Source organism: Convolutriloba macropyga, chromosome 3 (genome assembly GCF_964194025.1).
Source record: "Convolutriloba macropyga chromosome 3, txConMacr16.3, whole genome shotgun sequence".
Taxonomy (NCBI): domain Eukaryota; kingdom Metazoa; phylum Xenacoelomorpha; order Acoela; family Convolutidae; genus Convolutriloba; species Convolutriloba macropyga.
The window spans coordinates 9,338,657-9,361,204 of NC_134470.1; the positions used below are offsets into that span (position 1 = coordinate 9,338,657).

The 22,548-nt window shown below is 36.5% G+C and overlaps 1 protein-coding gene across 1 annotated transcript; it reads right to left on the reverse strand.

Moving 5' to 3' along the window:
* Positions 1-964: 964 nt before the first annotated feature.
* Positions 965-22,339, reverse strand: LOC142336835 (uncharacterized). The gene is made up of 5 exons (XM_075385778.1): positions 21,575-22,339; positions 20,405-20,695; positions 16,952-17,143; positions 13,979-14,062; positions 965-1,279 (listed from the first exon to the last, which is right to left on the reverse strand). The coding sequence occupies exons 1-5, from the start codon at positions 22,211-22,213 to the stop codon at positions 1,127-1,129; spliced, it is 1,359 nt and encodes a 452-aa protein (XP_075241893.1). The 5' UTR covers positions 22,214-22,339; the 3' UTR covers positions 965-1,126.
* Between the last annotated feature and the right edge of the window lie 209 nt (positions 22,340-22,548).

The following is a 22,548-nucleotide window of genomic DNA, read 5'->3' on the forward strand; positions in this document are numbered from 1 at the left end:
CAATCAGTAGAACAATAGTTCTCTATCGTTAGTCACCACAATACTAATATCCGAAAAAAAACAATCTCTGCGATGGTTTTCAAAATGTGTAGCAAGGGCCATTCTTTTTACGGTATAATAATATAGGCGAATGCCAAAATCAAATTACCTATACCTGATTTTTCTCAGGACAACTTTTGTTGCGAAATGCAAAACAAGCCTCTAATTTGAGAAAATACACGACGAATTCTATTTAATCAACCAAATACTAATGCATTTAATGCATTTAAACCAGATTTTCAAAGTGACTAAATGTTTTCCATAAAATAATACTATGGAACTGAATTTCGGACAAGGTATCCTTGCAACCCTATTACCGCAGAACTCTCTGTAATTTTTTGATTGTTTTGCTCAGCAGAATAGTAGTTTCCCTATCTTTGGAAACGTAATATCAATTAACTTCATTTAAATGAAATTGAGAAAAGAAAGAGTATCAAATAAAATAACAAAAAAAATCCATAAACTATTTATTTCATTTTTGACAGGATAGTCTTCATAAAATGGTTCAGAAAATTTATGTTGCTTCAACATAGAAGAAAGATGCGTGAATATATTTTGAGAATTGCACTTATGCACCAGAATAACTGTGTTTTATTTTATTTAGCCAAATTATAAATGGGAAACTTAAACGTGGTCATTTGCTGTGGTTTTAACTACCAATGAACTGCTATTTTTGTTAGACTTTTTTGTGTGCAATTTGAGACAAACGGTGCTGCTTGTTTTTGTTCTCGTGTCCGAAGAACTTTTTATATTGAAGATATTGTGACAAAGAACTCGTTTTTTAATGACATATGACAACAGGAAATTTAAAAGTTTAAAACACAATAACTCCTGAGAAGTCTGAACATTGTCTTATTAGATCTGATCAGAAAATATAGTACTAAAATAACAGGTATCTTAATGATAACTCAGCAGGTAAAAAAGATTTTGATCATGTCTTAGTCGAATTAAATTCTCGCTGAGATTATTAGAGTAATTTTTTTCTGGGGTAAATTTGCAATACTGAGGTGAAGTTAAGTATTCTATATATGTGATATAAGAATGTGTCTCAAGTCTTCGGCAGTTGAGTTCTCAAGTTCTTGTTGAGTTACTGAACTTTTTTAAAACTCATTTTTGCTCTTTTGATTTCGAAGAGAACAACTCCATCATTTCCACTGGATGCCCTTCCTCCGTCTCCGTCCCCTCCCTGGCCGTAACTGTAACTGGCGTCCACGGCGTCTTTTTTCTTTGTCATTCCATCCTAGAAAGCATTTTTCTCGAATCCTAAAGGTTATTTCTTAATTAATTCCACGCCTAAATTTTGTCTTGAGAACCGTAAAGCTACCGGTACAATTTTTTAAGTATTTTTTTCACTTTATAAAGTAGCATCCGCGCTTGTATACAAATACTTTGTGGGGATTGAGATCATTAATTATAAGCAACTAGAGACCACTTTTTAATACAAAAGATACAAAAGAAACTTTGTAGATACAAACGATACAAAACAGATACAAAAATACTACTTGTACTTAGATACAAAACTGGAAAGTGGCTATAAAAGTGAATGTTTCTCAGAATTTTTCTGAGAAAAACTACATGTATTTAGATACAAACGATAAAAAAAACAGATACAAAAATACTACATGTGCTTAGAAAAAAAAGTGGAAAGTGTCTAAATTTAAAATTTCTCAGAATTTTTCTGAGAAAAATTGGCTCCGGTGATATTACTACCCACAGTGATTCCGGAATTTTCATGGTGTGAGATCTGATAAGATGCTGACTAAGAATTTTAATTGTGTAAGAACTTGTAAGATCTTAAACGATGAAAAATCTTTAGTCAGCATCTTACATGTTAAAAATTCTGCTGACATGAATTTTTATCGTGTAAGATCTGATAAGACAACTTAAAAGATAAAAATTTTCCTGATCAGAATTTTATCGTGTCAGATCTGATAAAACAACTTAAAAGATAAAAACTTCCTGATCAGAATTTTTATTGTGTCAGAACTGATAAGACGTCTTGTAAGATACAAAAATCCGCTAATCAGAATTTTTATCTTGTAAGATGAGATGACTCAGGCGAAACCGGATGATTATCTTCAAAGATTTTGCCAGAATCCTGCAAAAAATGATTATCTTGCAAGATTCTGCCAGAAAAAGGGACAGCTGCATGATTTGCAAAGAAAAAGATCTTATCGTTAAAAGAACTCGAAACAGTGGCAAATTGTCCTAATAAGGTCTGAAAACTCTCCTGACTCTTTTTGTTTCGTTTTAACAAATTTTGCTCAGGTCACTCTGGGTTTCGGTAAATCATAACAAATGATAAAATAAACCTTGGAGAAGGTCCCTAGGACCCTGGTGATTGAAGAATGAGTAAAAAAATTCAAAAAGATAAAAAAAAATGTGGAAAACATACAAATACTTTTAATAATTGGTGATATTAAAAGTATTGCTGATAATAATTGCTGATATTAAAAGTAAAACCCTGAATAACATTCCATTACATCTAGAAGCTGAGCAGTAACCTATAATCAAACCCTAGAGGAGGTCATGTGGCCCTTGAGACTGGAAAAACCTAAAAAAAAAAAGAGAAACATTTTCCAAAACTTCAAAAAAAAATTGCAATTTCCCTTTACTTTGATAATTTGAAATTACAATAAATTACCTAAACTATTTTGTAAGGTTCTTCAGTACATAATTGTATAGTTTTAGTAAAAGTAACTTACTACAAAAAGTTGACTCTCTCTTAGCAGAGCCAAGAGAGAGACACGATGCATCTCCAATATATTCTCTTCGAGATGAAAAATTAGATTAGTTGACTTAATCCGACGCTTATCTTGAAAGATCCAGAGATATTTTGCAATTGACGCTTACCTTGCAATAATCCTACACCATCTTGCAGGATAGGCGTGAACATAGACAAAAACCTAGGAACTTGCTATCGTTATTATTGAAGAACTGTAGCTATTGATTGTGGTTCAAAAAAATGAAAATTAACTTTTTCAGGGTGAAAATTGTAAATGATTGAATTTTATCGTCTTCCAATTGTTCAAAAAGTCATTATATAGCAGAAAAACTTATGTAACTCGTATTTAGATTCAGAAATTTTTGGTTCCCAAACTCCTTTTGCCAAATATCTTTTTTCTTGAGCCTAAACAGAAATTTTGGCAACAACTTTACCAACGATATCGTGTTGGAAAAACTCGTTACAAGAAAACAGCAATAAAGATTAGTTTAATGGTTCAAACTGCCCACGAGATATGTGAATAGTTTTGTACGCAATTTTAGTGCTTGCAGTGCAATTGTACCTCCAGTGTTTTCCTTTTTTGATATATAATATATAAGGTAATTTTTACTCTCATGAATAAGGTCGTTTCAGTGACTCCAGCTAACTTGAATTATAATCAGAACTCGAATATTTAAAAACCCTCTACAGTGCAGACTCATAGCTCATTATACCGCTCATTTTACGTTTTTGTTGAGAAATATAAGTTTTTGTTGTCATCATAATCATTGGAGACATGCAGCTATTGATTTTGTTTCAAAAGCTCAAGTTTTATCCTTTCAAGGTGAAAATCGTACATGGTCAATTATGATAGTCTTCCAATCCGCTTAAAGGTCGTTCAATAGCAGAACGGCGCTCTTAATAAGTGTAACACTTATTTAGAATTCAAAAGTTTAAAAATTGGACCGAAAATTAAGACCGTTATCCTTGGTGCTTTTCCTGTACGCTTGATTAACAAACTAGCAAAAACTTACTGGCGCTAGTACTTTATGCCTGATTTAAGACCAGTTAAACAATTAGTTGATATAATGCAATAGAGCAAAATCAGCAATAATAAGAAAACTGATTATTAAATGAAACTAGATGCTGCTGTTAGCAATTTTTAGTTCAGCATTAGTTCTGTTAGCATTTTTCGGAGTTTAGCGTAGTTGATTGTTCAACTTTTTTCAAAATTATTAGTTCGCTGCTCCTGTACCAACGGTTTTTCTGCCCAGGAGTAGTTGGCTTCTGCACTGCAACTAACTTTTGTTTAAAAGTAGCAAAATTGTTTGGGAATATGCAGTTTTTATTGTTTTTACTATCGGCACTTCTCCTGTATTACTGAATCCGAAATTTTTCACTGCTTCAATTTCAAAAAAACAAATCTCGGTGAAGAAGCAAGTAATAACTGGAAATAACTGACTTTCAAAATGCCAAACAAAAACGATGGTCTCACAAAAATTCAACATCGAATCAATTCAAAAAACTAATGCTTTACGCACGCAAACTGATCCAAACTCCAACTTATTTGATGTTATAAAAATTACGTTATTTATTAATTGATTCAAATTACTTCAATTATAAATTGATTATTGAAAGCTTTATTTTGTTTTCAACAGTTTTGAGTTCAAAACTACCTTGACTCCTTAAAGTTTTTGTTTTTGACAGGTTGCCAGCAATTGAAAAAATCTAAAAATTATTTTAAAATTTTTGGTAGGAAATGAAAAAACTTTAATTGAGATTCTTTTCTGTGTACTATATCTAAAATTTGAGAGACTGAATGGATTCAATTTAATTTTTTAAGACGGATTTTTTATCATAGAAGATCTGATAAGACGAAATTTTTATCGTGTAAGATCTGATAAGACTGAATTTCTATCGTGTAAGATCTGATAAGACTGAATTGCTATCAAATAAGATCTGATAGGACGGAAATTATATGGTGTAAACTCTCACAAAAGAAATTTCTCCTGCATATCGAGTAAGATTTGATAAAAAGGAAGTTATATCGTGTGAGATCTGATGAAGAGGATTTTTATTCGAGTAAGATCTGATAAGACGATTTTTTTATCGCATAAAATCTGATAGGACGGAAATTATATGGTGTAAGATCTCACAAAAAAATTATCGTGTAAGATCTGATGAGAAGGAAGTTTTATCGTGTGAGATCTGATAAGTAGGAATTTTTATTAATAAAGATCTGATTAGATTGAATTTTTATCGTATAAGATCTGATAGGACGGAAATTTTATGGTGTAAGATCTCACAAAAAAAATTATTGTGTAAGATCTGATAAGAAGGAAGTTTTATCGTATGATACCTGATTAAAGAGGAAGTTTTATCGTTTAAGAGCTGATAAGAAGGAAGTTTACTCGTGTAAGATCTGATAAGACAAAAGTTTTATCGTGTAAGATCTGATAAATATGAATTTTTATCGTATAAGATCTGATAGGACGGAAATTATATCGTGTAAGATCTCACAAAAAAATTTATCGTGTAAGATCTGATAAGAAGGAAGTTTTATCGTATGAGACCTGATTAAAGAGGAAGTTTTATCGTTTAAGAGCTGATAAGGAGGAAGTTTACTCGTGTAAGATCTGATAAGACAAAAGTTTTATCGTGTAAGATCTGATAAATCTGAATTTTTATCGTATAAGGTCTGATAGGACGGAAATTATATCGTGTAAGATCTCACAAAAAAAATTTATCGTGTAAGATCTGATAAGAAGGAAGTTTTATCGTTTAAGATCTGATAAGACAAAATTTTTATCGTTTAAGATCTGATAAAACAGAATTTTTATCGTGTAAGATCCGATAAGACAGAATTTTTATCGTGTAAGAACTTACAAGAGGAATTTTTATCGTATAAGGTCTGCGATACTTCTTATCAGATCTGTTATGATGATGCATCCCCTTACAGGCTATTAGCAAGATGGTTTTGTCAGAAATTTGTCAAATCTTCCACGACAAAAATTCCACAATAACTGGGGACTCTTTTGGAAATTTATTTAATTCCGACCCCTTAGACGGTGCTACAATTCAGCCAAACGAAAAACTCAACCAGAAAAAAAATTACTAAAATTCCTCAGTTTTTCATGATATTAGAAAGAGCTAGTCAACATGAAAGTATAATTTGTTAAACAAATAACTCAAAAGCCCTCGCATTACTAATTGCTGATTATGACAAACGCAAATTAGCACCTATCATTGAGCAAAAATTCTTGAAAATATTTGGCTTCTACATTATAATTTAAGTTGGATCAAATTTTAGATTAACTTGAGTCATTGTCTGTTGTCAACGAAAATACTAAAAGATTTCAATTTTGCAATAAAACTACGTTAAACCAAGAACCGAGAAGACATCTCTAAATGTTTTACAATTCTAATTTTGAACATTATGTAATCATTTTTCAAAGACTGTAGTTATTCAAGGGCGTCGTAAGTCCACTGCAGATGAAAAAAAATCAGAATTTTTTCCATTTTCATTCAAAAATTTTTAAGAAAAATAAGCGAAAACTTTCATATATTACAAAAATTTTTCTTTAAAAGTTTTAGAGATGTTAGGAGTACAACGAGAGTGTAGCTTGAAAATTCATTTTGTGAAAGGCTTCATTCACCTTGGTAATTAAGAAATTAAATTTGACCTCTGCCAAACAAACGATTAACTGGTGAATTCTAGATGGACGCACCCTTTTGATTTTGCGCTTTGGTCTTGATAGCTAACTTCTTCAGATCAGAAGTCATTTTTTGAGTTCCATTGTTTCTTAAAAACTTGAATTAGTTTGCAATTTCAGTATATTTTTGTAAATTTAATTTTTGTAAATTTAAGTTATCAGTTGAGAATATTCGTTAGCTTTTATAGCAACTTCTTCTATATTGTAGCATGTTAGAATATCGATCAAACTATAGTCTTAAACTTAGTGAGAATTAGAAAGAAAATTTTACTTACCAGATTAGAAAAACAAAATCAAATTGGTTTCGATCAGAAAGTTTACATAAATGAACCGTCAAGAAATGGTGCTGAGAATCAATATTCGGTTCAAACTGGTGAATATAGATATATAATATTAAAGTGAAATTATTTGATGTAACATCTTACCAGCATGTATTGAACGATTATGATATCACCGAAAATCTGAACGAATTCTTAGAAAAGTGTAAATGCATACCATCTATGGTACCCCTTGCGACTGATTTCTGGGAAATTTGCAGAAGCAAACCATATTGGGTAACCCTTGCGAACCCCAATGTAAATCATGGTGCTAAGATTAGTTTTGTATTTTGACTTTCCCGCACTGATAAGGAGTTTATCTACAGCTAATTTTTGAGCTTGTTTTCATCCCCAAAATCAAATCACCATCTTGATCAAATAATCAGATCTCTCCTGTAGGTCTCGATATTCTACTGTAAAATATCACTCTTTTTATTTCTCATTTTGAGAAGTTAATTTTTCAACATAGTTAAAAACGTTTTTTATTCCGCTTGCAAAAACCCACAACCCAAGAGGTTATGGGCCCAGCTATTTTCCAAGTCATAAAACTGATTTATAGAACAAAACTAATTTGTTGTTGACAGTCATAATCCTTTTCTGCTTAGTACCATTTCTTTTCACAGCTGTTTTGCCTGCTCAAACTGCGATGGTTAAACAGTGATGCTGCTGAACTAAACAGGAAAGGCACAGGACTTTTCAGTCAGGAGCACAAGATTTGAGGCCCTGATACAGACGAAGGGACTCTACAAATCAGTACATGGGACAGAGGATCAACCTAATGAGCCTGCACCACTAACCAATGGGGCGAACAATGATAAAACGAAGAACCACAGGGTGCTGAAGGATGCATATGAGAATGAAGCTGCAGACATCAAGGAGAAACGGAACAATATGGTGTGCCATCTGGCAGTGACTCTAGATGCAACAACCTTTATGCTGATGAGACATGCCTGTGTGGGAGATGACGGCATCGGAGATGAAGCAAAGGATTGGAAGCTTTTGCAGGAGAGATTTCAGAGTGTGGAGCTGCCGACAGTGGTCACTTTAGTGGCACAGCTTGCTCGACTGCAGCTCGAGGATGCTGAGGATTTGGATAGCTTCTTCATAGGAAGACCGGAGTTGCTCACAAGGCTACAAGAAGCAAGGGAATCAGTCTCAGAGACCCTCTTCAATGCCTTGGTCCTCAATGTTCTGCCAATGAGGTATGAGAGTTTTGTTATACAGTAAAGCTTTAACCCGGCAACGAACTTCATAGAGTTGAGGATAATGCAGAAGTTCCATGAGAGCACAGCACAGAGGCACAAAGAACAAAGTGGTTCAATGGCACTGGCAGTGAAGCGTGACTTCAAGAAGGCACCCAAGAAAGGAAACTGCTTTGTGTGTGGGATCCCTGGACATTTTGCCAAGGACTGCAGGAAGGAGACAGCACAATGCAGCAAGTGTGATGAGAAAGGTCACCTAGACAGGGCATGCAAGATACAAAGAGATGGAGGCAAACATGAGTCAGTGGAAATGGGTCCATCATTGGCTTCACCACACGAGGAATAATGGGCAGCTCTTACCCAGTGGAAGACAGCAGGCATGCTGGTGGACAGTGGTTGTGCAGATCACATAGTGACAAACATCGATGCGTTTCTCGACTTTGTGCCCATTCAATCAGTGGTCAGAAATACCAATGAAGAGGCTTCGAGAATGGTGGGCAGAGGCTGTGTGAGTATCAGCATACCCTCAGACAAAGGGGAAATCCAATTCGAAACCAAAAATGTTTTTTGTGTGCCTGACCTCTTCAAACCTCTTATCATTCTCAAGATGCACGGAGTGGGGACATAGCTTCACTTTCGAGAAAAGAAATAGCTGCATGAAACTCCAAAAGGGAACTCGGGTAAAACTAACACAAGAAAATAATTTGTTTTACTTACCCTCCAGCGTTCTAGAATTCAAGATGAGTTCCAGCAGCGTGAAACCTGACAGTGCAAGGAAGTGGCACAGACGATTGGGTCTTTTGAATAAAGCGGATGGGGTCAGGAAAGCACCAGAGACAGTGGGGGAACTCGATGATGTATGCAATGTGTGCGCATTGGCAAGATCACAAGACTCCAGTACCAAGAGTGGTAGAGACCCAAGCAGAAGAGGAGCTGGAGAGAGTGTTCACAGACGTGATGAGACGTTTCAGAGTAGAGTCGCTGTCAGTGTTCCGGTTCTGCATTGTGTTTACAGGCCAGTACACGAAGTTTGTGTTTTTGAACTCGCTAAAGGCAAAGAGTGAAGCACTGGCCAGCCTGAAGAAGTTTTTTCTCAGTGTGGGGACCCCCAAGAAGCTGACACAAGACAATCCGAAGGATTTTCTCTCAGAGCAGTTTAATATGTACTGTTTAGATGCAGGCATTCTACAAGAGAAGACCATACCAGAGACGCAACAACAGATTAGGTTAGCTGAAAGGTGCAACAGGACACTGCTGGAGATGGCAGGATGTTTGCTCGTGGACTCGGATCTTCCCAAGATGATGTGGGGAACAGCAATTCTCCACGCAACAAGGATCAGGAACTTGGTTGTGAGACGAGGAGAAGAAAAACGCCCATCAGAGCTGATTCGATGTATAAAACCTAAGCTTTCAATTAGTAATTTATCTGTTTTTGGTTACAATCTTAATGAGGAAGCGGGACAAAGATGTCAGCAAACTCGAACCCAAGGCACTGGAAGGAAAGTTTGTGGGTTACACTGAAGGAGACAATGGATACCTGGTGTACGTACCCAACACACACAACGTTGTGGCAGTTCGAGATGTGATCATCAAGGAGTCCGAAGTGGGCTCAATCCCTCACAACACAGAAACCCCCGACCTACTAGATCAGGGATCACAGCAACCGGGAATCTGGCACCCAGAAGATGGTCATCAAGACGATGGCAACAAAAGGAGCAGGGCAGATCTACTGCAAAAAAAAAGAGGATTGGCATGATGCAGAGAGCGTGAACACTCAAGAAAAGACACTGAGACGAATTGCCTCAGATGTTGAGGAAGCAGCACTGAATGAGGAATCTACTGCAACAAGAGGGAGTCTCGGAGACTCGGAGACATTGGAAGACAGTGAAACGGAGGACTTCTCATAGTCAGAGGGAGTTGGCTTCTTTGAAGAGGCACTGGAGCAAGCGGACAGGGCAGAGCCCAGGTGAGGGACACGAGCAAGGAATGTTCTGCAATTTTTTGGAGAAGTGCGGGCAAAGAAGGACGAGGTCAAGGCACTCCAAGACAACAAGACTTGGAACCTAATGAGACCACCCACAGACAGGAAAATCATACCGGGCAAATGGGTATACAAAGTAAATTTGGGACCCAGTGGTCAAGTGGAGAAGACAAAGCACGCTATGTGGCGAAAGGCTTCGAACAGGTGGAAGGACTGGACTACTTTGGGACTTTTGCGCCTACCTTTAAGCCAGAGACATTCAGGTTTCTACTTCAACTATCAGCGAAGCAGGCCCATGTGATGCACCAGTTTGATGTCATAACGGCTTTCCTGCACTCACCAATAGAGGAAGAAAGTTATCTGCAAAAGCCACAGGAGTTTGTAAAACAAAGATCAGATGGGAGTAGTTAGTATGCCGACTGAATAAATCAATTTATGGTTTGAAACAGGCAGCTAACAACTGGTATAAGGAACTAGCAACCTCCCCAACCAAACAGGGGTGCACAAGAAACAGAGAAACAGGAATTACCATTGCCTCTTCGCAAGAGCCGAGACAGAGGGTCACACTTTCATCTTCGTCTGCGTTGGCGACATAATAGTGGCATCAAGAAGCATGACAGTGATCTCCGGTGTCAGAAAAGCACTCGCAGCAACATTTCACATGGAAGACAGAGGGAGATTACACTGGTTTCCGGGTCTAAGAATCAGACGAGAAGAGGGCAAAGTCACAGTCGACCAAGAACGCTACATAGAAACAATGCTTGAGCGGTTTCAAATGTATCAATGCAAACCCTCAAGAATTCCAGCTGATTTGAACTTGAAACTTCAGACAACACAAAACGGAGACGAAAAAATGGAGCAGAGGATCTACAGAAGATTGGTTGGATCACTTTTGTATCAGGCCAAACAGACACGGCCAGACATCATGTTCATATTCAATATTTTGTCCAGACAAATGAATGCACCTACCAATCACCACTGGATGTGCAGAAAAGTACTTCTGCGAAATCTTCAAGGTTCAAAATGTTTAAAACTTGCTTACACAAAAGAAGCTAGTTATGATTTAGTGGGGGAAAGTAATGCAGACTGGTCTGGTGACATGAACGACAGAAAATCAACGAAAGGCTACTACTTCAAGCACAGCAGACGTGGCGCAGCACTCAGCTTGGGTGTCAAGAAGCAGGCCACAGTTGCTCTTTCTTTATCAGAAGCAGAATATCAGGGCATGGCAGCATCAGTTCAGGAAGCACTCTACCTGAAACAACTCCTAGAGGATTTCGGCATCCAACAAAAACATCCAAGAGCAATTGGAGAAGACAACCAAAATTGTATTAAATTGTGCCTATACCCAGTCATGCACAAGAAGAGCAAACACATTGAGACAAAACTTCACTTCATTCGGGACAAGACCGAAGATGGGACTATTTCAATTCATTACGTTCTACTGACAAAATGGCAGCTGACACCTTCACGAAATCTTTTTCCTTATCGAAGGTGGAACCATTCAGAAGCGTTTATATGGGAACAGACTCTACGCAATCAGCTCAAGTCTGAGTGGGGGTGTTAGAATATCGGTCAAACTATGGTCTTAAATTTAGTGAGAGTAAGAAAGAAGGTTTAACTTACCAGATTAGAAAGACCAAAGCAAATTGATGTTGATCAGAGAATTTATATAAATGAACCGTCAAGAAATGGTGCTTAGAATCAATATTCGGTTCAAATTGGTGAATCTAGATAACTAAAATTAGAGTGAGATTATTTGATGTAAAATCTTCCCAGCGTGTATTGAAAGATTATGATACCACCGAAAATGTGAACGTATTCTTAGAGAAGTGTAAATGCATACCATCTATGGTACATCCTGCGACTGATTTCTGAGTAAACCATATTGGGTAACCCTTGCGACCCCCACTGTAAATCATGGTGCCAAGAATAGTTTTGTACCTTGATTTTCTCGCACTGATAATGGGTATATAAACAGCTGATTTTTGCGCCTTTTTTCATCCCCAATTTCAAATCACCATCTTGATCTAATAATCAGATCTCTGCTGTAAATTTCTAAATTCTACTGTAAAATATCATTCTTGTTAATCTCTCATTTTGAGAAATTAATTTTTCTACTTATTTAAAAACGCTTTTTATTCCGCTTGCGAAAACCCATAACCCAACATAGCAAATTCTTAGCGTTGAGCGTTCTTGTACATAGTAGCATAATGTGGCAACCTCTCAGCTATGTCAACCCCCAGTACACGATGCCAACCTGTCTTTTATTGCTTGTGACATTAAATTTATACTACTGAACGTACATGCCGGTCGTTTTCAAAAAGCGTGGTTTTTGTTCTAAAAAAACCACTAAAGGCTTTATTAAGAAATAACAAAGCGATCTTTTGAATGCAACTAATTTCTCAAGCTTAACTTAACTCCAAATTGAAAATGTCAAATAACTTGCAAAGTTTTCAAAAAACAAATTACTAAATAATTAAAACCTTCTCCTGAGTTTTAAAAAGGCTCATAAAATTTCCCTGAATTTTCTCAAAACACAATTTCTGTTTAACGGAAAAGTGACGTCATTTCATGCTGCAACTGCTTATGTTTTCCGATTTTTCTAAAAGACATATGATTAATTTTTAAACGGACTTGAGTTAATTTTCCGACAATGTTATTGCTATATTGTTTAATTTTCTGCTGTTATTTTCTTTAATTTGTTTTATTTTGTTTGGAGATGGAGTTTGAGCCCGGTTTTTTTACCGAATATTCCGCTCAAAAACTCCTATCATTGTTTGTTTGTAACTCCGCCACTGCCAGTCCCAAGCCCGGAATGAAAAAGGAGGAGGGTAAAAAAAACATATCATACTGGAAAATCTCGAAGGTCGGTTTTTCAGATTGACTTGAGATACTTCCGACAGTATATCAGCTAATTTCGTTCCAAAATTGACGCTTCGTAGGTTTTAAATCGATGAAAACCGATGTTTTGTACGTTTTAAACGGATGAAAACCGACGGTTCTTACCTTTTGAACCGGTGAAAACCGACGCTTCTTACGTTTTGAAACCGACGAAAACCAAAGCTTCTTACGTTTGGAAACCGACGAAAACCAACGCTTCTTACGTTTTGAAACCGACGAAAACCGACGCTTCTTACGTTTGGAAACCGACGAAAACCGACGCTTCTTACGTTTGGAAACCGACGAAAACCGACGCTTCTTACGTTTTCAAACCGACGAAAACCGACGCTTCTTACGTTTGGAAGCCGACGAAAACCGACGCTTCTTACGTTTTGAAACCGACGAAAACCGACGCTTCTTACGTTTTGAAACCGACGAAAACCGACGCTTCTTACGTTTGGAAACCGACGAAAACCGACGCTTCTTACGTTTTGAAACCGACGAAAACCGACGCTTCGTACGTTTTAAACGGACGAAAACCGACGCTTCTTACCTTTTAAACCGGTGAAAACCGACGCTTCTTACGTTTTGAAACCGACGGAAACCAAAGCTTCTTACGTTTTGAAACCGACGAAAATCGACATTTCTTACGTTTGGAAACCGACGAAAAACGACGCTTCTTACGTTTGGAAACCGACGAAAACCGACGCTTCTTACGTTTTGAAACCGACGAAAACCGACGCTTCTTACGTTTGGAAACCGACGAAAACCGACGCTTCTTACGTTTTGAAACCGACGAAAACCGACGCTTCTTACGTTTGGAAACCGACGAAAACCGACGCTTCTTACGTTTGGAAACAGACGAAAACCGACGCTTCTTACGTTTTCAAACCGACGAAAACCGACGTTTCTTACGTTTGGAAGCCGACGAAAACCGACGGTTCTTATGTTTAAATGCTGACAAAAACCGATCAAACCGACGAAAAAAACGTAAGGGCTTTGATCGGTTTTGGCGAAGTAAAAGCGACGAAAACCGACGATTTCTTATGTTTGAATCCGACGAAATTCTCAACTCGGAGACCCAACTAGTCTAAGCACAGAAAATTTCCTCCGGTCTGGGACCTCAACCTGGATATTACCTGTCCAGTGATTGGTTGAAATTGAATTCCACCGCCTCCCCCTCCGTAACTGTTGCTGTAAGTTCCAGTAGACCCATTGTTTCCCTAAAGCAGAAGATTTTTGATATGATTATGATTAGTTTGGTGTTTTGGATCAAACAATTCAATGTTCACGACTAATTGCCCGGTCACTATTAACATCGTGAATCACCACTGAATCAGGACAGTCCAACTGTAAGCAGAATGAGCAGAGCTAAATCATGGCATCCTAAGCGTTCTTTGTTCATCAATTATGAGCAGATCAAACTCAGAAGGTCAAAACTCTCAGAAAATAAGCTTGACAGTCGTTTTTCTGTTCGTCATAATGATCATAGAAAGTTCAGTAAATTTTCTAAAATTTCGAATGACAACAGAATGAGAATTGTAGCAATTAATAGTTACATGAAAATTGTAGCAAATAGTTACATGCAGTTGAATATGGGTCTTTCCCATCACTATAGCCCACCCCCCCCCCCTCAAATTATAACCCCTATTATGTGATATTACTACAGATAGCGTGGTTATATATCGCATGACCACTTAGCTGGGGGGATAGGGGGGAAGGGCCCTTATTGTAGCAACACTTAAATTGCAACTGGGTCCCATACAGTGGGGGGGGGGGGGGGGTAGCAAACAACAACCTAATCTTGGCAACTTCCCGTAACTCGAATGTTTCCTGCAGTTTTTTTTGTTATTTGTGACAAGCAGCGGACCGCCCGTGAAGATTTGCGTTCTGAGTTCTGAGTAATAATAAAAAGTTTTTTTGGGTAACATGTCTATTAAAAACTTTCAAGTTCTAACTTTTTTTATGATTTTTGTTTTATTTTTACTTTATTGTTTATTATTACTGAGGCAGGTTGCAGGGGTCGAAACGGAATGGATATTTGTAAGATCTTACAAGATTCTTGCAAAGGATGGCTATCTAATGAGACCTTGCAAGATGAATAACTATTTTGTATGATCTTGCAAGATGCAAAGATATCTTGTTAGATTTTTGAAGTTCGTTCAAAGTTATTTTTGGCATTCGTTTTTCATGCATATGAAAATTAACTTCCAAGATAACAACATGAAACTTTTTTCGTAGGAAAAAGTTGTTAATATTTATTTCGTATAATACAAAAAATTTGCAGCTTCGCAAAAAGTCAATTAAATTGATCGCAGTTCGGAACAGAATTCGGATTAGATAGTTTTTACTTTCGAGTTAAATTTATGATACTCAATGGAAGAACACAATTAAACATATATATCTTTACTTTTTGATAATTACGGATCATTATTACTGGTCACAAATAACGTATTTTTTGGCTTTCAATTTTGATACTATAAACAAAATACAAACTGCTTTTTTCATGAGTCAATTATCTCTAAATTCGTACATGTTTTGCTAGACTTTTGTAAAATATAATTTTAATCTAACAAGAAACTTTCAAGCCCAATGTTTTTTTGAAAGATTCTTGTAAGCTGAATGCCTAGCTTGTTAAACTCTGTCAAGAATTTTCTAAGACAATGCATGCTCTTATAAGATTCTGAGAGAAACTTACGAGATCTTACACGTGAGCCATCCCCAGCTTACCCAGGGTACACTCAAATATCTTAACAAATGATATAACTTCTTAGCTGTGATAGAAACAGCTCTGAAAATGAGCTTTAATCCTCTCCATTTATTCAAGAAATCAATACTTGCAAAAATCTTGAAAGATTTTGAAAGCATTCGGAAGGCTGCTTTACTTTTTCCATATTTAGCATTTCAATATAGAAACTATATGTGTTTAAACATCTTAGGATAATTACAGTAGCTTTTTTCTAGAAGAAACTTTTTTTGGGCAACTAGTGGTAAACGTCCACAAAAAGGATTCGATGAAAAATGTTATTCCACCGACTGCTTGTAAACGTATTTCAAACTGAAAAAAAATTGTCATACAATTCTGTTCTGGGAAAACATTTCAGCATCCTCATCCAATGGAGTTCAAAAACTTGTAATATTCTTGCATGTTTTGAATTCCATCGTTGCAGGAGGCTTCTTTTTGAAAAAATTAGATGAAATTTCCACCTTTTTCAATACTATGTATGTTCTTAAGAGTGGAAATCGCCTCGAAACGTATCATTACACCGCAAAAAGTACAGATTTCAAAAAACAGTTGAAACATTCCTTTCCCGTATAACTGCTTCAATTAGCCCAAATCTGAACTCCCGATTAGTCAATCTAGAAACTTTTCCTGATATGCGTTGAACACGCTGTTAACATAAGTCATGGAATCCAGTTTCAAATTCGAGGCTAACTTTACTAGAGTAAAATACAGGTTTTCGGGTGAACGATTACAATTTAATCTGCTGTCGCTATTCGAGGAACTCAAATGATCACTTCAAATTTCGATTCTTGTTTTCCGTCAAAACTGGTGAGCTGAAGAAGCAGCTTGCAAAAATAATGATAGCAGCCAATGATAGTAGCAAAGAAAAAATGTAACCAATTTTTTTTAACTTGGGGAAAATGTTTCGAACAAAAAATCTCATTGAAAAATAAATTTTAACTTTTTCCAATCTTTTAAATTTGGTAATATGACTTTTTGAATAATCACCAGGAGCAAGTTTCAGATGTTCCAGTATCAATTAGGCCAATTTTTTAAAGCAATTTTTAACAAAGGCAGTTTTTTTTAACTAGATAAAATTAACAAAGGATAAAAATTACACTTAATTTAGTTGAAATTATTTGATTCGAGAAAAATTAGCGAACAAAAATTTTTCAAAAAGTGCACTATGAAACGAAACGTTTGCATCACGTCCCAGTTTTGGTTTTAGAAATTTACCTAATAATTTGTCGTTCAACAAGAAACTGATGCCCGCATGGAAAATTAAAACGGTCGAGTGCGTAACGAGTTTTGCTCTACGATAAAAAAGCATTCAGATCTTAATTAAGTCTTATGCTTTTATACAGCAAGTTGTACCAGATGAAAGTACCTTTGCAGCCACCAGATGGAATTCTTTGAACAAATGCTGAACGGAGCTGATCTTAAATCCACTTCCACATCCACCTTTGTAATTGGTGGAACTTCCACCATCTCCACCGTTCATTCCACCATTTTGTCCACCTGCCGATCCGCCTCCACTGTAGCCATTTCCACCTGCCGTCTGGTATCCCTGTTCTCCACCCTAAACGTGTTGGAATGTTATTATTGACATTTATGTAATGGCAAAGTTTTTTTGCAATCGTGGAGTTTTTGTTAAAGTCCCACTCAGAAACAAAACAAACAAGAAGGTTCACATGGAACAGAATGCGTGGCATAGAATGCGCCAACAATTGCTTTTGAATGCATACTCATGAAACATTGACTCACCAAAGAATCAGATAAAACTGTAAAAAAATACTAAGAAAAATTACCCAAAAAATTACAAATAAGCTCATATCTAAAAATTTGCAATTAATTGGCGAAATTACTATTGATAATTGCGAACTGTTTTCATTGTTTTTAAAGCAATACGTCATCCTAAAGACTGGACAATGAGCAAAGATATTTGTACCAACATCCAATGGTAATTTCTTTGTAAAGAAATTATAGGCAGTGAAAAGGGAAACAGTGATAAGAGCAAAATAAGGCATGTGAACAACAATTCTCGCGAAAACCAGAGACCCAAAACTACCCGTGAATTGATATTGCTACTGCTCTGATGTAACTAAAAACCCGTTCTATATTTGAGTAGAAATTGACTTGGAAATGTGTGAAAAACCGTTAAAAACAAACACAAACTTTCAAAAAAAACGAACTATGCCAACACTACGATTTTAAAATTAACAGCTTGACCGTATCAGTAGATGATGTTGCCTGCAGCCACTAATATAAGTGGTTTTGTACGATTTTATGATAGTGGTTACCAACCAAATTAGACCATGAAAGAATATTGACGTAGAACAGAATATGATCAAACTGAAAAATTCCGCAAAGTATTTTTTATCTACACCAAGCAATATCTGAGAAATAAGTATTCTCAGTCTTAGTAAATCGACCTTCAGTATTTCTTAACTTTTGTAATTTATATCAAAAATTCATGAACAATTCGCCATTTATAGTCAGATCTCGCCTAACTTTCTTCTTAGCAAAAAAGAAAGTAAATAATGTCATATGAATTTCTCAACAAAATGATCAAATTGGCTAAAAGTGAACCCAAAATATGGCCACAATTTTTCACGTACATGCAATTTTTCTCAAGACCTTGAATTGCAGATAAAAGCAACTTTTCAAGAAAACACAGTTTTTCTTCTTAAAGAAGCTATAATGTTCCTGCGTAGTGACAGTGGAACAGTATTAGGCCGGATTGGCCTGTTATCTAGTGCCTGTTATCTGCTGTTATTTCAGACTGCTTTTTGGTGATTATGGTAACTTCTTTGTGCTGAGGTTTTCACGCAGCAGCATGAATACAGCCAAATCTGTTAAAGATAAGATCAACGTGAAGTTTAGGTTAAGTGAAAGATCAACCTCTCACACACACAATTTCACGGTATTGAAATAACGGTCCTTAGCGTGTGATTCATTCGCCTTACATCTCCGCTATCATTCCATTTTGCGACGTTTCGATTGCTTTGGGTTATTAACCTTGAGACAAATGACCAACACCGACGTGGAAACTGCACTCAAATTGGCCTAAAACAACTGGCGAGCGATTCAATTTGACGGCAGCTAGCTCACGCGGATCTGTCCTCAGGTCCAACTTACGAAAAGAGCATGCTCGACCCAAAAATAGCATGAATTTCCGACTTTTTCCTAAAAATTTTCCGTAAATAGACTTAACCTTGACTTTAGTGATTTCTAGATTTTAGCTCGGCTCAAATTTTGCTGGTAGACTTAAGCTATACCGAATTTCTTGTTGTTCGGCTTTAGCCCGACCCAATTATAATGCTGCACTTTAGCTCGACCAAAAAATTTATCGAAACATTTTACATGCACTTCAAGAGTCTGCTATTGCATATCACTTAGTCAACTGGCATGGCTTCCAATACTCAGGATCCGTTAATTGATCAAGGAACTGTGACGTTATAATTATATATATATTTCTCAATTTTTGTAATTTTTTGTAATTTGAGAGAAAATTAAAAGGCTAAACGTTCTTTTAGAAAGGAGAAATGTTAGAGCTAAACTAACTGCTTCTATTCAGACAAATATTTAATATAGCCTACTTGTAACAAGAAGTTTTTATTTTTTGCGACAACTAACTAATTGAATTTTTGGCGAGATTAGAGCGACTTTCTATGTCTGTTGTCAGCTTTGACTGCTTGTTGCAGTGCCATTTTGGCATGGCTCGTGGATGATTGTGGATCCAGAGAAAATAGTTGGAATAAATTGTTACGAATACCAAAACAAACATTTCTTCGACTTAAAAAACTCTTACTCAACCCATGTAAAGACTATAGTCAAAAATTATTATAGATTTAAAATTTTGTGTTTACTGCTTACGCTTAAGTATGTAATAATCATCAAGTCACTCTGCAATAAGAAATGACTTTATTTATTATTACTATTATTATTTTTATTATTATTTTTATGTAACAACCCAACTGTTTTTTTTTATTCTTACAAAAAATATATCAGTCATTAATTGTCAATTTTTCCTCTTAATTTACAAGTCCCAGAGAAAACTTTGGTTCTTAAAAGTTGTTTCATAATTAAAAACTAAGTCTATAACCAGACTGTGGAATTCTTTCTTACTGAAAAAAAATATAAACGAGCAGAAATTTTTAAACGCGGTAAAAACAAGCAAAAAATTTTAAAACGAGGTAAAAACGAGCACAATTTCTAAAAACGAGCTAAAGTCTGATCATGGCAGATTATGGTCTGGATGGGTCTGATCATTGATGCACACCTCGACCTGGGTAGGCTTGACTCTAACTTGCTATGAAAGGGCTCTTCCTGAACACATTAAAAGACTTTACCATGGCTTTATTTATGAACATTGGATCCCCCACTATAAAAACAAAGTCTTTTTTTATCAATCGAGGTCCATCTGGGTAGGTTGACCAAACCTCTTAGAGCTTAAATAAAACAGAAACACAGTATCCTAAATACCTCGGGGTTTCTCAGTTTATTCCATTTTTGAGTAAAAAAAGTCTAATCGATCAGCCGAAAAACTGATCAAGCGAAGATCGCATATTAAAAAAAAAGAGGTCTATCCAACCCCACCCAACCCCAGCTCAGTGGGCATATAACTTTTGCGCAACCCGGCTCGCGTGTTTCTTTTACCGAAGAACGTGCTATTTAACAACATATAAATTGCAATGAGGGCAAGAAAAAACACGGGGGGGGGGGGGGGGGGGGGAGGGGGAGGGGCAGAATAAAGCCTAAAAAGACCCCAAAGAACTAGAAATAATTGCTACAATTTTTGTTTGAGAGCAATTGATAACACAAGATGATAGTTCCTCACCTCCGCTTTCGATATCACGGAGCCGAACTCATCAGCAATTGCAGTTGTGCCCCCAGTCATGCTGGACTGCTTCACTGTTTGACCCAAATAGTAGGATCTACTGTTTTCCACGCCTCCATCTCCAATAAGGACTTCAAAAAGAGTGCTGTAGGGTATGTGAACAGTCGTGTAATTGATATACCCACTGCCACCACCTCCATAGAAGTCACCGCTATTATACACGTAACCTCCAGTTCCACCACCTCCAACTAGCAGAACATTCGCCTTGGCCGAACATCCCATAGTCTCCACCTGGAATGTTTTATGTTACTAAAAAAAATTCGTGTTTTTTACCTTGTCGAAGTCGGCTGATTAAATTTGAGATATTTTCCAATTGTGCCCCCAGTACCTTATGCACCCCCCCCCCCCCTCACACTTACAGAGCTTTTGTCAATAACTATATAATCATTATGTACACGTGTGTATGTGCATAAAATGCCACGTGTGTTTGGAGGGTGCAAATAATATGCATGCACTAAAATGGGGGCACAAAGGGAAAAGATCCTAAGTTTGATAAAATTTCGGATCAAAATTCTCATCAAAATTCCGCCTTTATTTAGATCGCTGTAGTTATCTATGTATTAATTATCTGGTAGTATCATAATCAACTAGTAAAATATTATTAAACTGTTGAAGCAATTTCTGAAGTAATCCGATCTTTTGAATATTTTTCATTTGACGCATTAGTCCTCTTTACACTAAAATTTATCAATTCTTATTTTTCTTAAGTTAGATTTGGAGTAAATTGTTGGCTCAAATTCCCTTTTTCAACAGTTTGCAGCGTCCGGTTTTCCAGGAAGAGGGTTACCACTCCACGTGTTTTTTTTTTTATAAGGAGAGGTGGTCGAGAGGCGCGGTAGGATTTTGAGGAAAACAGTATTTCTCCTTGGTGTGTTCTCACGTTTCCTTAGATCAAATAGCCCGTCTGGGCGGTCAGAAAAATTTCTCAGAATTATAAGGTCATTTATGAATCATAAATCATTATTTTTGCTGCAGAATACTTTATATTATAGTCAGAAGCTACTTGAACTCTATTTAGTTTTTATCTATTTCAATATCTAGCCCAGTTTTCAATTTTTAGATAAAAGAAAACGTTTCCAAAGTCTCGACAACTAAAAGCGCGAAACGTACCGAAACCTCGTGGGTCCCATTGGCTGAAATTATAGCGGATGATGATGGAATTGACGTCATTAATAGAGCTTCGTTTGGCTTGCATTTAGCCGAAAAATTGCAGGCTTTCGGACCAGTTCGGCAATACTCACACGAGACGGGTTCGGCGGAACCCGACAGCAAGATACAGGTACTCGGCAACAACTGGTTCTCATAAGTGTAAATCGTGTAATACAAACAGTTTTTTGTGGTATTACAAGTTTCTCGGCAGTTACTCTCGTTATAACTGGTAAACATAGTTATAAAGTTTTCTTCATTCATCGAGAAAGCTAAGTTTTTGATGCTGCAGTAGTCGCATTGAAAACCCGAAACACACGATGTGCAATCGACCATTTCGCTTTTTTTGCAGTTGTACTCAAACATAAAACACATATTCTCAAACGGTGACCCCTTATCACCATAAAACGTGAACGAAGAGCAATTGGAATAACTATTGCAGAGGTCACGACATTTTTCCCAGTTCGGCAAGGGTTTGGGGGGAATAGCGAACTCGTGATTTTCCAACGGGCAGGTTAGGTCCGAAGTTATACAGTCTGGCAGACAAAAGACGCTCCCGAGTGTGAACAAACACAACGCAAAATAAATTTTCAGTTTTATCATTACTGCGGCAGTTTGAACAGCAGTTTCTAATGGTAAGACAAAAGAAAGACCGAGCTTTAAGCTTTCTGTATAACTAGTAAAATTAAGTAACTAACTTATAAGTTAGTAGAAATTATATCTGATTACTGCTGGTTTGTACAACAGAAATTGAGCGTTATCGATGCTCAAGAGCTCAAAATAAATGTTTAAATGTTGTAATAACCTTCTTTTGATTGTGACTGATTAAATACTTAGCAGAAACTGAAAGGTGTTTTGATTATACAACACTGATTAGAATTTTGCTTTAATGCAAAATTGTTTCGTTGTTAACACACCTCGTTCACTTAGTTCGGGCT